Below are 18,271 nucleotides of genomic sequence, written 5' to 3' on the forward strand. Positions count from 1 at the left end.
CTGCGTCAACTTCCCAGAGGTCTTCTCCACCTACAGCTGGAGCTGGAGTGGCAGGAAGAACATGGTGGAGATCTGGGAGCTGGGGAAGAACAAGGGGGCAGCTGCACCCCCATCCTTCCCTGCCTCCTCTGCTCTGCCCAAATCAACATGACCTATCAGACTCAACTTACAATCTCCCTGGAGGCCAAGCCAAATATCCCCCACAACACACACACACACACACATGTTGACATCATCAAAGATGTCCAGAATAAAGACAAAACCATTGGGGAAATGAAAATGACATGGCTTCTACATTTTGTGTTTTCACTCTCACACATCCTCACGCACACTCTCACACATCCTCACACACACTCTTAATGTGCACTGTAATGCCATTTTCAAATGGTGGATTATATATTCTGAGCAACTTCTTGTTATTTTTGCGTCCTCCTCTAAAGTTTCAAATTAAAGTGCTAGTTATGCCGCCTAATCATGATGTTTTTATTGCTATCTTGTTTTTAAGCAGAGACTGCAGTGGTCCAGCTTGGAGATCTGTGGGAAAAGGAAGTTGAATAAATACCATTGTCAAATCCAATTGCTCTTCGCTAAATGCTTGCCATTCCAGTTGGGTTATGGAATTCATAAGTGTTAGTGTCTTTGTTCAGTATTTCTCAGGACACAGATTTCAGACTACCCTGCTGACAGCCAAGAACCATGAGCCCTGTGGTAAGGAAATGCACATATAGACATATGGGTGGTGGGAAGGCTGCTGCTGTCAACAACATGACCATGCATCTTCAGAGCAGTTTTGAGTGTCTTCAGATCAGCTCATCCTTCCTATGCTCTCCTTTCAGTTAGATGTTTCTATTTTCTATTTCCTACAAGCTGATTCATCACACTACGTCAAGGTGCATTTAGTAAGTGTGATGTTGTCCAGCATTTCATGCCAGAATTTGGAACTTCTAACCAACTACTGTCTTCTATTATTTCCAGTTTGCAGGAGTCTACCTGTTTGCACGCGGCAAAACAGCTCATTTTTTATCAGAGTGGGGGTATGGTCTATTCATAAATAGTCTCTATAGAAAATCTATATTCAAACAATCCAATCTAACAGCAGACAGGTACGACTTAAGTACTGTTCAAGGACACACTGAGACCATAGTTACCTGATCAGGCTAAATGCTAAGATTTTATTTTAAATTTGACCTCCAGAGGGCAGCATATTTAACCATGATGCAGCTACTTGTACAAGTACAAGCATTTCCAGACAAATTGAAGTAAGCCGTTTCAGATCTATAGAACCATTGCATTTTAGTTTCAATATGTACCCCAGCACCAAGCCAACTGAAAGACCAAAGTCCACCAAACCATCTGTGATGCCTTGTTTCCTGCATTTGACCCAGGCACAACCACTGGTGGGGCTCTAGCAACTGCTAAGCTTTCAGTTGCAGCTCACAACCATCTTTAGCAAACAGGCCAACCTGTTATTCACATGCTGTTCAATTCTTTCAAAGCTGTAAACCAACTAAAATACCCTTTTTGAGGGCAAAGTGTTGTGAATCCTGCGTTACAGAGATTTATAATCATTAGAGAGAAATTATAACCATTTATAACACATGAACAGAAGCAGAAAATTAAGACGGAAAAGCCATTGATAGATCTCAGACCACAGAGTTAACGTCTATGTCCATTTATTTTTTTATTTACTTACTAGAGGGTTTGGAGTTTGGTCTTGTTATACACTAAGCTACTCACAGGAGCACTCAAATCAAAATCCCACTTTTTGTCAAATTCAGCAAATTGTTCCTCACAGTCCTGTCCGTTCAATGTGTGCATACGCAGTACAGGGGGGTATTTCAAGTGGGCTTCGTGGTTTAGTGACAAACTTGGGTAATTAGCTCAGAGTAAGTGGTAAACCTCCTGATTGAAGAGCACTATGGTTTCATTCTCCTCGCAAAACCAAACCATAGGGCTATTCAGTTGGGGTTAACCACCTACTCCGAGTTAACTTACTCAGGCTTGTCACTAAACCACACATTTGGAATACCCCCTGACTCTGGGAATGGGAAACAAACATAGTGGTTAGGACCAAGCAATAAATAATTCCAGCCAATCAACATGTTGCTCCAGGAGCATGGAAGGGAGGGGTGTAATTTGATTGATATTTGAACTCAACAGCCAAAAACCTTTCACCAGAATCACAGACTGCTTCTTTAATGAAGATAATGCACCTGAGGGCTGTACTATGAAACGAGGTTACTGCGGCTTATCCAGGCAACATCAAGGCGTAACTTCCCGACTACTATCAAATGAGGGTCAACAGTGTATACAGCAATGCCTTTGTTAGGTCCCTTTTTCATTTGCAGTATTTTCTTCTGTCAGTCCAGCTCCAGCATACATCTATAGAGGGCATGAGGGGCTGGAACAGCTCAATAGAATATAAGACAGACATGTGAACTACCGTTTTTTTAATTGGGCAATCAAAACCATTGGTATGATAAATAAATATATAAAGGGTGGACATTAAACTGCCACCAGGGTCAGATCTGACTGCCCCCTCCATCTCAGGCCTTCTTGTGTTTGCAATGGTTAAGTCCTGTGCCTGTGGAAAGGTGGCAGGAGGTGGCCCTCCTCCAGATATCACAAGCGCAGCCTTTTTTTCTGCTTCCTCTGAACACACGAATAAGCTAAGTGTAGGCTATACAACTCATCTGTACTCAGCATTCAGCACTAAGCATGAGAATACGTCATTTGATATAGAATATTCTATTTAACCCTGGACTTTAACTGGGGTTGCAGCTGAAAAGATTGTTAGAATGAAGTTGTCCTTGCACAATAGCACTAAAGGTGACCCTACAGCCTAGGGAGTAGACCTTAATTCATTAACAGTGAGTAACGGGTACATTTCAATAGGTCTACTGTAGCCCATGTGTAGGCTATAATTAAGTAATTGTAATTGTTTTCACATATTTAGCTAGACTAAAGTACGTGTCCTTACATCTCAATCATAAATATGCAGAACGTAGGACAAAATAGGGTTGAGAACATAGCCTAGCCTACGATAAAAAAAACTGTATCATCTTACGAATTTAACAGCAATACACTACCAGCCTCCCTGGCCTTTTTGGCCCCCATGGTGTTATGGTTTATTTAAACTCTTTATAGCCACGAATGATCATACTAAGTGCATTCCTTCATTGTGCACCAACCAATTGGTCATAAACCCAGCCTGCATTGGTGAATAAGCCTTTTTTTTATGCAAACATGCACAAACTCCAGTCACCGAGTCAACAAACATTAACCAACATCTTAATCACCATTGTAGTACCATTTAACACTAACTTAGGCAATCATGGTTCGTCAACCCTGAGTAAACTTGATAACCCCCAAGTTAAACTGGAGGTTAAACTCCTTTCATAGTACAGCCCTTGTATACATGCAACAAGACATGAGAAGTACAATTAGAGAAGTATCAAAATTAGTGAATCAGAGAAGTATATACTTTGGCCTTTAAGTAACTGGCAGTACAATTCAAGGAGCAACTTTCCTATTGGGAGGGACATCCGACAGAAAGTTCTTCAATCAAATTACACCTACTTCTGTCATTATAGACTAAATCTGTCATTGCAGAATTACTGGGCTTTTAAGCTGTCAAACCTACCCTATTTATAATCAAGACGACTTAACCCTTCATTCCAGTCAAAGGTTGAGGATAAGGGGACTTTAAGCCATTAGGGTGGCCACTAGGACTGTCAGAGGAGTGGTGCATGTAGGGCATGACATGTGAAAGGGGAGGGTAGACAGCTTGCTGTGGACCATATTTTGCAGATGCAGTAGTTGTGGGTGTACTTGTAGGTGGTGTCCAGTGCTTTGTTCTTTGAATGAATGGGAAACTCCGCAAATGGATATGGAAGGTGGGCTACTGGATAGGGAGGAGACTGAAGGGGCAGGAATCCAGGTGGGTTTGGTTGTGGCTGTTCACCTTTAGCTAGGGAAGTAACTGGAGACTTGTCAGGTTTACCTGGATAAAGGGGAGAAGGGGAGAAAAATGGGAAGGGTAGTGGTTTGGAGGATGGGTATGCAGGTTGCTTCTGTTTCTGAGGTGCATCTTTTGTTGTGATAGATGCTGCTGTACTGTAGAGGTGGAGAGTGGAGGAGTTGAGGCAGACTGCAGATGTTGGAGATATAGCAGGGTAGAAATACAGACACTGTGGAAAGGGCAGTGAGTAGGGTAGTGGTGGGAGGACTGAGTGTGCCCAGTGCTTTACATTATAGCTGGTGGTTGGAAGGGCTGTTGTGGTGGTCAGGCCAGTAGCTGCAGAAACAACTGGATTAGCAAGGTGATGGTAATAAGGATGTGACCGTGGATAAGAAGACTGTTGGAAGGGCCCATATATAGTCTGGTGAGATGCAGTTGTGGCTTTTGTAGTAGTGGCACCTTCAGGGGTAAAAGGCAATGTTGACACTTTGGTGGCAGATACAACATTGAGAGCATCAAAGAGACCATAAGGATAAATATATGGATACGGGTAAGGAGGAAGTTTCAGGGGCTGATTGACAGGGGATAAAGATTGTTGTTGTTGTTGTTGTGGTGAGGTGGCTACTGTGGTTGAGGTGGTTTTCAGGGCAGCAGGTGAGTCTTTATCAGGAACGTGATCTGCGTGGGTAGAAGCCAGGGCTCTCTAGGTGGCTGGGGGCAGGGCAGGCAACAGGTAATTCCCCATCTGCTGACCTGAAGGAGAGCAAAAGCTCTTCACACTAAATAAGAGGATTCAGATCATGAATCAGCAGTTGCTTATTCAAACTCAGAGATACAGGAGAGCACACGCAATTTAGCCATTTCTGTAAAGGAAGAAAAAAGAAAAACAAACTACTTACCCTTAACCCTAATGGACCAATAAACCGTCAAAGGCACTTGGTGTTAACTACATTCAAGTTGCACCTGTACCACAACGCATCCGATGTGTGTGTCTCGGGGCTGTCATTGTCTAATGTCTACATAAATCAACTGTATAAGGCATGAAATTATATAAAAAAGACACTCATTACATTCAAATTCTTTATTCATCTAATATCTATCATACAGTACAAAACGTTACATTTCCAAAAAGACAAATTGGCTATTTAAATAGCATAGCAGTAAATGGCATCAGCATTTTGCAACTTAGCCACATCAATAAGAATCCTGGGCGATCAAATCCCCTGTAGCACAATTTCCTAATCAGAATGCCCTCTCTCTTTGTGTAGCTACTGGTTTGTCAAATATTTGGATTTTGGATTTGGATTGTTAATAGGCCCAGGTGGCCATCTGTTGGAGAAATTATGTTACAGCAGGTTTGACATGGAAAAACTAAATGAAAAAATCTATTTTCCCTCCAAACACTAAGGTCCTTTCACACCTCCAGGGAAATATAGTTAGATTTTTTTAAAGCAGTATGAATTCTCTACACATACCATTCATGTTTGATTAAATGTAAGTCTAAGTCTGATGTGATTGCTACTATTTTGGACTTTTTGAAAAACTCCACCCTGATTCTGTTGACCTGTTTTCAGGATAAGATTATAGTGTAAGGCCATGTGCAACGGTTTACAGCAGGGACAGTGCTGTAAACTCCATTCCTAGACACCTTCAGACACATGCTAGCACCCATAGGTTTTAGCCTCCTTGCTAGCGCGCCCGCTTCCTATGTCTGAAGTTGCCAGATCAAGTCCAGTGAGGGACTGTGCTTATCTACACATCTTAGAGTACATGTGCGTACAATAAAGTTGGCAACCTAATAAAGTGCTTTCATGTACAAATAGCAAAAAAGTAAGAAAGAAACATGCAGACAGATACAACAACACTCCACACAACGCAAACACTATGCTGTTATTGTTTTTTTAAATCATGCAATACATTTTAAAATGTCATCTCATTGCTGATCATTCAGCGTACAAAACAATAACAACAGCTCAGAATCATTGGACCGGGGGATGAGAGAGCGCTGGGTGGCCTCATTCTGACAGCTGCGCTGGAATCCAATCAGTGGGAAAGTCACAGGCAGTTTGAAATCCTCAGTGGAAACACATCAAGGGGTCTATAGGTCAGTGATGTCGTCTGTACTACCCGTGCTGCCCCAGTCGTCTGATTCCTCTAAGTGCAGGTTGAGGTCTTTTGTAGATAGAGGAGACTGACCTTCTGACCCCAATGGTTGGGAGTGGTGCAGCGAGCCCCTAAAGCATTGAGGCCGCACAGGACTGGAGGCAGCATCCAGAGCCCACCTGTAGGCGATATGTGTGGGTGTCGAAGGGGCAGTGGCACTGCCTGTTTGCGGACAGTATGGCTCCAGGCCTTGAGTCCAAGATGGAGGAGGTGGTGTGAAGAGGCAGCCCTGACCTGGGATGTCATCGAAGTGGAGTGCATTGTCAATGCTGCGAGTAAGACTGATGGGTGATGGGGGACACAAGTCAAACTCAATGAGAGACAAGATGCAATCCCTTTCACTCCAGTCGAGTCCATGTGACCACAGAGGTGTGGGGTAGGAGTCACACATGGTGCTGTTCGTGGTGCTGTCTGAATTACTGTCCTTTCGACCCTGTAGTGTTGTGACATCGTCATAGTTACGACTCACGGAGGTGCCAACATCTGCGTTGGCACGTTGGTGGGCTGCCCAGTTGTTGGGTATAAGCTCTGCCCAGTGTCTGTCTGGCATTCTCCAGGGCCCCATGGGCAAGTTCTCCAGCATCCTGTCCCAACAAGATCCCAGCCTCCCCCTCTGTGTTGCCTCTGGCCTCCCCTCTCCTCTGCGATTGCTGCCCCTGGGTCTCCAGAAAACCCACGACGCCAGCAGGAGCAGGGAGTAGCTCCACGTCAGTTCCAACAGTCGTGCGGAGAACTGACCCAACCACCAGCCCCAGCCGAAGCGCCTCCAGTCCCCGAGCAGGCCGTAAATCCAGAGGACTCCGTGGATCTGAAGAGCATAGCTTAGCGCTCCCAAGACGGTACACAAAGACAACACTCGCCGTGCCCGATCTTCAACGCGCTTGGCTGCTGGCCACTGCGGAACAGGCGTCCTGACTGACTGACGAGGGCTCAGAGTTTGGAAGAGGAGACCCAAGCAGAGAGGCAAGCCCCAGCAAACTGAAAAGGTCTGTAGCATTAGGGGTAGAACAGGAGACAGGGCCTGGGAGAGGATATCAGCCCCAAAGAGAAGAGAACAGTGTAGGGCCACTAGTCCTCCAGTCACAAGGGGGCGCTGCAGAGCAGGGGGCAGGAGATTCAGCCTCTGCCCGCGCAAAACAATCATCGCCAGTACCACCTGTGCCCACAACAGAAGCGGAAGTGGCAAGTTGTACAGGGCAGAGAGAGCAGGCCGTGGCAGAAGGTGCCGCGTACCATACGGGTCAATCAGGAAATGAGCACACCTCAATACCCCCGCTAGCAGCAGCAAAATATTCGCCATGGGTAGGGCAATACTGTAAGGACGAAGCAGACCAACTGCACTTGTCAGCCCCCAGAGGGCGCCACCAACCAACAACAGGAACAGGGCAGCACAGCCGAACACGTGCAGCTCCCAGGCAAAGGCCAGAGTACGGCTGAGGTCTTCCCACTGAAGGGTGGTGCCATTAGGCCCAGATGGTGCCACACACACCCCCAAACCCAGCAGACAAGGGCGTGAATAATCAGAGAACCCTGGCCGTGTTATTGGTCCTAGAAAACCACCAATCCTCACCAAGGCACTTTGTTGTGGCTCGTCTCTCTCTGAAATAGAGATAGAAGGAACAGGACAGAAACAGGACAGAAAAAAAAGTTAAAATTACCAATCCAAAGAAAGAATTCATGAAATTCACGTAATGTCAGAACATACGGCATTTGACATACTTGATGTCTCGGATAGCACATCTGGCACCATCTTTGTAAGGTTTGCATTTTCTTGACCTGTACAAAATAAACAAAAGACTTAAAGCAGGCAGAATGGAGATCTTGTTATATATTAAGTATTGAACATATAGCTTATATTGTATGCGTTTATGTGCAATAACCATAACTGAACCTGATACCTGTTTGATGTGATTGGATATTTTGTGTAACCATGTGTGTGCCGTTATTCTGTAGGTGCGGTAAGTGAGGGTTTGTAGTGATGCTTGAATCAGCTCGAGTGAGCTGGGAGCTGGGCAGCTGATCAGCAGAGACAGTGGCACCATCTGGTGTAATGTCCTCAGAATGCCCTTGCACTATACCCGTGTCTTTCCCCTGAGCAATATTTGATTCCATGCTGTCGTCACTGCCTTTCCCATTTAGGGTTGGAATGTCTGGAAGTGTCTGGGTCGTTGTGAAATGCAGATTTGCTTCTTTTTGGAAAGTATTAATGGCCTCTATCATACTCTGCCAATCACTGCTAGCAGACTTAACTGGTGAGAATGTAGAAGTAGTGGTTGGGATACTCCGTGTTGATGTGCCTTGTTTAGGACCGGTGGAGCTAACACCCTGTGGTGTTTGCATCTCAGTAATGTCAGGAGGCCAGCCATCCATTGACTGAATCTGCCGCTGCGTCAAGGGAGGTGCAGAGTGGTACCGTGTATCTTCCCCGTCTCTTTTTTCATCCAGCTCCTGTGCAATCATGTTTTCTCCCAGAAGGCTGACCGAGGGGGCCATCCCTTGTTTCAACTCATTATGTCCCTCTTGAATTCCACTTCCATCTCCAGAATTTTTCTTAATTTGTGTTAAGGACATTAATGAGCTCTCCAAAGTCTGAGAGATTCGGTGACTGATATTATGCTCAGTCCCTGCAGAGGTCACAGAGGTCACAGAGGAGGAGGGAGGTCTGTCATCTTCATTATTAGTCCCTCCAGAGCCCGCCTTCGGCAGAGGGGAAGTCACCGACTCAGAGATGCTTGGTTTTGGTGAGTTCATAGTGGAACTGCCGGTTGAGCCACGCAGCAGCAGGAGGAGGAGTGTCATGGCAAGAGAAAAAATCCAATGCATGTTCCACAGCATTTTCAGTAGTCAGTTGAATCATAAAAGCTGCAAAATATAACGATTTTCTTAGAATGCAGACATTATGATATGAATATGATAAATGGAGAGCCTTTCTGAATACACAATAAAAATGAATGTAAGCACCACGGCCTGCCAGTGAAATTTTACAGAGCTCCATTTTCCACTTTAAGAGTTACAGTCAAGAGGTCTGTATACAGGACTTTTTTCTGAGATTAGATTAAGATAATTTGGCTTATCAGGCTTATCGAGTGGCAGCAGTGTGTAATGTTTAGACAGCTTTGCACTGATTGTTAATCTCGATGTGACCAAGTCCTGACTAGTAGCCGTACTCTGAGTAACACATGTTTACCAATCACGCTTATGTACATGGAGCAGAAATATAAGAGGTCCACCTAAGAGGACCACGTTTATTTGAACACAGTGAGTTCTAAATACTTCCTTCAACTGAGTTGCCCTGACAGAATTGATCAACTGTTTCAGCAGTAGACCAAATAATCAATACATACAAATACAAGCTCACAGCAAAATGGGCTGTTGTCAAAAGTCATAGTAAAAAAAAGGAAATGAGAAATATATGAAAAAGCTTGACATTACTCTCGTCTCGAGCTAAATACTGTTTACATTCTCTACTCAGATAAATAAGCTACAAAACTGTGTTCCACCCACCTGCTGTTATTCAAACCAGCCTTCAAAATGAGTCAGTGGTTTAATTAATGTGGTGGAAATCCTACACCACAGATGATTAGATCCTCAGAATGTCCACCTCACTCTTTCGACTTACATGATGTGTCATAGATCCCCAGCTGGCAGCACCTCCTAGAAATTAAGCAGTCCTTAACCTTCCAAACGATCTTTTAACCGATCCAGAAAATGTCATGTTCCACTGAGGATATCCGAATGGTGAACTGAATTTCATCTGGTCTGTGACATTGTAGTCTCTTCTTCCTAATGAGAGCATATGCACCTGGGCTGAACGTTCAGCTTTCTCTCCCTCTGTCACTACACAGCTGGGGTAATCTCCTCAGTCTAAAGGATTTCTGTAAGATCATTAAGAGGCAAGTAGTGCATATGGAGGTTAGAAAACACACACATGTACACATACACATGTCTCTTTCAGTCTGTATATTTTTGTTTATCACATTAAGCATTGGAATTGTTTTGAACTTAGTGAACATGTTATTTATATGTGTAAGCCTAAAATGGATTACAGCATTGCTATACAGTCCCTGCCTCCACCCTCAGGTCCTAGGCACAAACAGCTTAATCTTCTGTGTGACAGTGGTTACCTCAACTATGACTGCGGGAAAAGGGATTTAAATAGACTGTCACACTGACACAGACATCAGTACCATCTAACACACTCAGGCATAGGTACAGACTTAAAACCCTCATTGCTTTAATGATTAAGTTTGAGTCGTAGCCTAAAGAAACATGATGAGGCCTATAGAATCACACAGCAATATCCTGTACCACATTGTGGCCAATTTGAGTGTGATGTTTGGTTTGAGAGAAATAGGAATATGATTTTGCATGCGTTTTATCGTAGAATTCCCCGTTTTCAGTGATCTTAATTCAAAGTGGGTCAGAGTAGGGTTAAGGGGGGAGACCGTGGGAATTAACTCTTTCATTTCTTCTGAAGATGATACATGAGTGCGTACTGCGGATCTAGTCTGGTCTACCTTAAGAGCGCGGCCTGGCAGCATGTTGTAGGGTGAACAGGGGGAGGCCCTCGCAAGCACATGCCTAGCTCTTTAAGGCGGACTGAAGCAAATAAAGTGCCGTTAAAGGCATATACACCCGATACGCTAACACAGTGCCTCTTGCAATCTGACAGATCAGTAGCTTCTTTCACTGAATGAATGCTAATTTTAATACATTTATCGGCCAGACACCAGGATTTCAGTGACAAGTGAGACGTTTGAATTCTGCAGTTTATATGGGGGAAAAACAAGGATCCTAAGTAAAATTCGACAAGAAACAATCTTCTTTTTAAAAGAAGAGCAAAGAAACATTTACTGTGTTGATGCTAGGCCATTATTTCCCTAATTCCCTAACGTCCATGAGTAGTAATAGCCTGTTGTTCTTCATGACATAATATAGCCTATTCTGCGAAGCTGTTTGTCTATGTTCGGTCAGAAACTTTTTATATTCCTTAGACTAGACCTTCAAGACTAGACTAAAATACGTATACAACTGTGGTGATGTACCACAGAATCTGTGCGGAGGAATGAGCCTTTGAAAATATATTGGTAAAGGCTCTGTTTAGTAGGCAACCCTAACCAAATAGTCGCGTTAACATGGGGGGCACAGACAATTGAATGTAAATTATTAGGATATTAGAGTTCAACGCTACATGAAAAAAAAAACACTGGCAGTAGCCTAAATGTGTGCCACATTTGAGTTCATGAAATGCTGTTCAGGTAAGGCTCACCGTTTGCACGTTACAGGCAAAATTATATTCACACAAGTAGCCAGAAACCCTAGTGTTAACTCGGGTCACACAGGCCTAGAAATATCAAATAGTCTATCCTGTAAATTTTCAGTGTAAAATGTAGAACCTGTATACATTTGTGTATTTGTATACAAATTATACCTAATTCTTCACAAGGGAAACATATTATTCGTCTTCGTGTTTACTTTTTTGTTATTGGAGCGGGACTCGGGTACACGCAATGCACGTTCCCGGTGTGATGAAATGTGTCGATGTATGGTCCTCGTGCACGAACTAGGAAATGTGTTTATGGAAGACGCGTAGCCGGAAGGGGGAGCTCTGATTCCGTCTTCAGTCTTCTCTGAAACGGCCTTCGGTTATCAGGACAGTCCGGGGACGTGTGCTGTGACAGAGGGCCTACTTCCGTCTGCATTCAACTGTTTAGCTAGTTATATACAATAAATCAGTATTTCTTTCAATACCGCATCAATCCGTGCAATCCAATATTAGCTCACTAAACACGGTAAGATACTTCTCTTGCTCATTCTTATGCAGCTAGCGATAGTGTTCTATTATTTTTATGGCAGCGCAGATATCTAAACTGCGGACAAATAAGCCCACGTCATGTCATTTCGGTATTGTTTTTCGCTTCAGTAAATTGGACGATATAAAATAATCGTGCAACGTTACAGATACCACAAGCTCATTCCAAATCGTGATGACATGTGGACAGCAATGAATAAGTTGGAGTTTCGTGGGGTTTTTATTTTTGAACGGAGTGTTTTGGCGGAACGGGCGGTTTTGGTTTTATTTAAGGTAGCATGGGGAGATGCATCTTTAGCCAGCATTAGCTATCAGTTTGTTGCTTGGTATTCCTGGTCTTTAATATCGCCACACAGTCTTTGAAATACTGTGTAATGTGTGTTTTCTTAAGAATGTATTCATAAGGAAGAGTAATTATTAAATTAGCCAATATGTTTGCTTTACGTTGAATCATGCTAGCAAACTAGCTAGTTGGTATAACATAATTACATGATGCGGTAACGTTAATGGTTAGCTTTGGTGCTAATATTAGCTAGCTAAAGTTAGCAGACTGGTTCATTTGATACCAACTTGTTAGCTAACGTGAGCTAGCCATCCAGAGAACATGCAAACAGACCAGAGTAAACTGTCTTAACTATGTGATTGTCAGAACTGGCATCTTCGACTAGACCTGTTTCAGATTTTAATATAGTGTCTCTGAAGGTACGCAAGTGTAATGTGAAGATGTGTGTTAGCCAGATCAACTGTGTCAAAGGGGAGCAGCTGGGTTGCCTTCCCCAGCATTTTGCACAGCTGCCCAGCGCTGAGTTACTGTGCAATGCAAACAGCCCCACCCTCTCAGGTATTGGTGTATGAATTCTGCTGGCCTATTCAGACATACAAGTGAACGCAGCTTAATTACGTTTATTGGTAAAGTGTGGAATTTTATAATTAGCCTTTGTGTTATTATTGGTAGTGTGTGAACTACCACGTATGTTGCATTTAGGAAAATGCACTTGCGCCTAAGCAGTATTTGACAAAGAAGTCTTAACAGTTGGCAATATTGTATGGTTTGTGGTGGAGGATTTGTTGAAAAACACTTGTGTGACTTGGCATACTTTATGATAAACGTTACCAATGCATGTCAGAATAGTTTATACACATTCTCGTTATATATTAATCCCATGCTTGTTAGTTTTTACGTTGAAAGAATAATTACAACGAATGTAAAGAATCAGTTTTATCCTGTTTAATATTGCCTGTCATGTCAGACAATGGCATTCCATTTTCACTTTTTTTATTTGCTTAAACGTGCGGAAGAGGATGTTAATGATTCTTACAAACCACTTTAGTCCTTCCCAGCCTTTAGTATGTGTTACAGCCAATGCACAGACCAATTGGCAGGAAGGGATGCCCGTCTTTTTGGAAAGTTACAGAGTGGTTTATGGCTACAGATGAAATAATAGTTGCTGATTAGAAAGCCCACGAAAGTCTTGGAAATTATTTTGTTTTCTGAGAGCATCTATCTATTTTTTTTTTCTAAGATTGCTATTGTATTGCGGACCGCTGCTTTGAGATATGAACCCGTGTCCTCAAGATATGAAGTAAATAACTGATACTGTGGTTAAAGGCTAGCCAATAACAACTAACCCTTGCACTCTCCCGTCATGTACACTACTAAAGCTAGAGTACGTGCATACAATTTACAAATGGGATGATATCTGTAATGGACAAGAGTGTCAGAAAACCGTGGGCATCCAACCATACCATCAGAATTAAGTAATTACTGTAAGATTTTTTTGCCTTTGACTTTTTTAAAGATTTTAAGAAATTTTCCAAGTGAATGTACAAGCGACTTCTTTATTTCCTATTGATGCCCCATGTGTACTGATTGTCATACTGTGCAAGTGATAAGTCACAGCGTTCGCTTGTGATTGTGCCACAGGCTCCAGTGGACGCCATGAGCGAGCCGATGGAGGGCGGCACGGTCTCCTTTGATGAGTATGTGAGGCAGAAGGCCCGCACTGTGCCACAGCATCGTATGAAGGAGTTTCTGGAATCACTGGCCGCTAAAGGCCCCGAGGTGCTGCAGGAGTTCAGCCAGCAGAGTGGCGCCGCGACCACCACCACCACCACCATGGTCTACAGCAGGGGGCAACTGCATCTACACAGACAGCACAGAGGTGGCAGGGTCCCTGCTGGAGCTCGCCTGTCCAGTAAGGGTCTTTTTCAGTATTAGCCAGTAAATGGTATTAGAAATTGAGTTTTAGGGGGGAAACTAATGGAAATGCACACACATAGGACAATGGTATGAAGCCTAAAAGTAGTGAGTGTAAAAGTGTTAAAGGTGTTGCTGAATAACTGAATGTGATTTTAACCCTGCTGTGTCCGAGCAGGTGCAGGTTACATCTGCCCAGATCACGCCACAAGCTGGGTGCAGCTGTGCATCAGGGCCTCTGAGCAGCAGATCCAGGTGCAGGTCAGTAGCTAAACCACCCCACAGAATACCTTTGATAAAACAAAACAAAACAAAATGAATATCACAAGCTTAAAGCTCTTCTTTTCTGTCATGACCCTGCTAACTACGTGCAGATACAATACAGTTGTTTTGTTTTCCTCAAACTCTTAGCCACCCATCAAGCCATACAAATGTCCCCATGTCATTCTACATGGCAGGTGCAAATCCAGGGGGATCAGGGTCAAGACAGTGGGTCAGGTGCTACAGGTTTTCATCCCCTTCTCACCAGCAGCTGCAAGGCATCACTACCGCTGCACAGCTGGTTGCAGCAGGGGAACTCACGGAAGAACAGCATCAACAGGTACATTCAGTGTTCAGACATATACTCACATAACTCAGTCACACACACACACACACACACACACACACACACATATATATAGACACCTATACATTTCCCTATGTATACCTTAATGCTTTGCATGTGTGTCTACTATATTAGCTCACACACCCTCTCACTTAATCTATGGTGTGTGTGTTCTACTCAGATCCAGGCGCAGCTGGTGGCGGCGGTGGCCGGAGGGCAGCAGATCCAAATCCAGACAGTTGAGGCCCTGTCTCCCATGCAACAGGGCCAGCACCAAGGCACTGATCGCCGGCCTGGAGCCTCCAGCCCCGTTGCCGTGCTGCAGCCGGCCAAGAAGCGCAAGGTGGACATGCCCATGACCACCGTGTCGTACTCACTGCCGCAGGGCCAGCAGCTGGCCACCGTGCTGGCCATTCCACAGGGCCAGGGCCAACAGAGCTACGTGTCCCTGCGGCCGGACCTGCTGACGGTGGACAGCACGCATCTGTACAGTGCCACCGGCACCCTCACGGGCCCCTCGGGCAGACCTGGACCATCCCCGTCTACTCGGCGCCCCAGCCACAGGGCGTGGCCCACATCGCCATCCCCGCAGGAGGCCGTACAACGCTGCAATGCAGCTGCAGTCGTTCCCATTGCCACGGGCCTTCGCTCGACGACAAGGACAAGGTCAAATGAGACTATCAGCGGGGTGTGCAGTCTCAGGGGTCGGGGCTGGGCACGCAGGAGGAGTGGTGCAGATGTTCCCTGGCGCCAGTTTCATCGAACGGCAACATCCACATCTGTGGCCGTGCAGAATTGGGCGGGGCCTATTCTGGGGCGACAAACAGCAGTTGCACATCTGGGACCCGCAGCAAGGGGCAGATGTGAACGGCGGGAGGCAGCAGCTCCACCATACAGGTCCAGACCGGGCAGCGCAGGACGCATGCACTGCTTTTTGCCTAACTTCTTTAAAGCCATGTCATTTTTTTCTGTTAAATAAATTGTTCTTCATATTTAATAATCAACATTACGACAGAATAGAAGGGGTGTAATGTTGCCTTTGTACTGGCAGGACCCAGTACACATATCCTTGTAGTACTCAACATGTCCTTGATAAATATCAGTCCATTTCCTGCATCTAGCTCCACCCAAATAGTAAGTGGAGGACTGCACTAGTTTAGTCCACTCATGCACATACATTTATAGGGCAGTGGTTCCCAAACAGAAGGAGAACTCTAAACAACCAACTATTGGTCAAATTAGGAATGGCAGTGCTCTTCCAGCCTAGTGGCCTGTAACTAACCTATTTGGTGATGAGTTCATGGCCTACTTTGTACCTACCGTTTAGCCATTATGTGAGAAGGGATAGCTAGCCGAATTATTAATACAATGGACATGCGCCTAACTTGAACCAATCCGAAGAATGGAACGATACATAGCTAATCGTAAAACAATCCAGCCAGAGAGCTCTGCTCAAATACAATTGAAAAAAAAATATTTAATTGATGAATATTTAAGTTTAACGGACAGATGATGAGATTATATTGAAAATGGTGAAGTTTAAGAAAAGGAATGCAACAGCTGATGAGTGAGTGAAAGGTTATATGAGCCTCTCAGTCTTTGCACCGTGGTGTATGAGTGTTTGAGAGCCACTGGTGTAGGGTGTCATGGAGTGTTGTTGAGTTGTTTGTGGGTGTCATGGAGTATTGTTGAGTCGTTGTGGGTGTCATGGAGTGTTGTGGGTGTCATGGGGTGTTGTTGAGTCGGTTGTGGGTGTCATTGAGTGTTGTTGAGTTGTTTGTGGGTGTCATGGAGTGTTGTTGAGTTGTTTGTGGGTGTCATGGAGTGTTGTTGAGTCGGTTGTGGGTGTCATGGAGTGTTGTGGGTGTCATGGAGTGTTGTTGAGTTGTTTGTGGGTGTTGTCCAGGCGCAGGTGGAGGGAGAGCAGCAGGGCGAGGCCACCGCAGAGCTCATGCTCCCCATCTCGCTAAAGCCAGAGGAGGGGCCTGGAGGTGTTGGCGCATATGGGGTCTCCGCAAGAACGCCGAGATGGACAAGGAAGGAGCAGAACAAGCTGCTGCCCCATTGGACTGAGTACTGGAGGGCCGTAAGACAAACCTTTGCCAACCGTTGGGTTGGTTGAGAGATGCGCTAGGGGGAACTTGGCTAGACTGCATCAGGACCCCTTTTCTAGCTGTGGCTCTTTGAATGGACTTAACTTTGTATAATAAATTGAGTTAACCCCTTCCTCTTTTTCTTCTGTGTTCTCTCATTCTTTCTCTTGCAGTCGTCAGCCTCTGCGGTTCCGTGAGGACCTGGTGTCGAGTGCAGTAGCTGAGTTAACGTGGCCCTGTCCCTGAGACAACAGGAGCCAAAGAACCTGGAGGGGGAGTGGCTTTTAGGCTGACGCCCTCTTACTACGTGTTCCTATGGCATTCAAAAGGTTAGAGAGCGGCTGATATCTAGCCAGTCCTCTTCATAGCAACTGTAGCCCAACTGTGTAACGATACTGTGACGATACAGAAGTCCTGGGTTCAATTGAATTGATGACAAAAAAAATCGAGAATTGTTCATTCACATTACAAAACATTTTTAAAAATATATACATTGTAGGGTAATATTGTTTCTTTATAGTCAGCTTAAAATAAAATCACATAAATGTTGTATTTGATGTTGTATAATGTCATTCTTTATTTCATCCCATAATGTTTTTTTCTTTCCGCAATAGTACCTGTTTGAAAATAGCCGGGTGGACGACATCTTCTCCGATCCTTACTACATACGCTTCTCACAGTGTTTACACAAAGTGCTTGAAGAGTACAGGCCCAATGTACATCCACTAGGTAAGACATCCTCCAGAGCAGTGTGTGGTGGAGAGCGTTTGAGAGAAGGGGCACTAAGTGCTCTGTGGAAGCCCTTGGAGAGGGAGACTTATTCGTCTTTAAATCTCTTGTGTGGTTGTGATGATGATGATGATGATGATGATGGTAATAACGACTTGGAGAAAAGGACATGTTAAGTAATGCAATAAAGTCAAACAGATGCTTCTCAAATGACTTTCTCCAGTCTCAATCCTCATTTCTCCCAGTCCTGTATCATTACCACATTCCTTAGTTTTGAGCTTTCATCCCTTTTACCGGGATGACATTTTTAAGCTAACTATATCGGGTAGGCCTCAGTTATCACATGCGCTCTCTTCTTTCTTTCTTTCTTTCTTTCTTTCTTTCTTTCTTTCTTTCTTTCTTTCTTTCTTTCTCTCTCTCTCTCTCTCTCTCACAAACATACACTCACTCATAGCATATCTGATGCTGTTTGATGCTGTGTTGTGGGGCGAGCTGAAGGGTACGTAGCTGACCACGTGTGTGTGTGTGTGTGTTGGCCTCTCTTCCTTCCAGGTTACATCATCCCCAGTCACGTGACTGAAGAGATGCTGTGGGAGTGCAAGCAGCTCGGGGCCCACTCCCCCTCCACCCTCCTCTTCACGCTCATGTACTTCAACACCAAGTGAGTGGATCTCTCCTTCTCTCTTCTTCTTCCTCAGTACTACATTAT

General features: G+C 44.5%; 1 protein-coding gene and 1 pseudogene across 1 annotated transcript; one reads left to right on the top strand and one right to left on the bottom strand.

Annotated features, from left to right (window-relative positions):
- Positions 1 to 6,059: 6,059 nt before the first annotated feature.
- LOC122132504 lies at positions 6,060 to 9,954 on the bottom strand. Its single transcript, XM_042707193.1, has 3 exons — positions 9,629 to 9,954; positions 8,023 to 8,986; positions 6,060 to 6,952 (listed from the first exon to the last, which is right to left on the bottom strand). The coding sequence occupies exons 2-3, from the start codon at positions 8,957 to 8,959 to the stop codon at positions 6,060 to 6,062; spliced, it is 1,830 nt and encodes a 609-aa protein (XP_042563127.1). The 5' UTR covers positions 8,960 to 8,986; positions 9,629 to 9,954.
- Positions 9,955 to 11,639: 1,685 nt separating this feature from the next.
- Positions 11,640 to 18,260, top strand: LOC122132505 (annotated as a pseudogene).
- Positions 18,261 to 18,271: the final 11 nt, after the last annotated feature.

The sequence above is a fragment of the Clupea harengus genome, unplaced genomic scaffold, assembly GCF_900700415.2.
Source record: "Clupea harengus unplaced genomic scaffold, Ch_v2.0.2, whole genome shotgun sequence".
Taxonomy (NCBI): Eukaryota; Metazoa; Chordata; class Actinopteri; order Clupeiformes; family Clupeidae; genus Clupea; species Clupea harengus.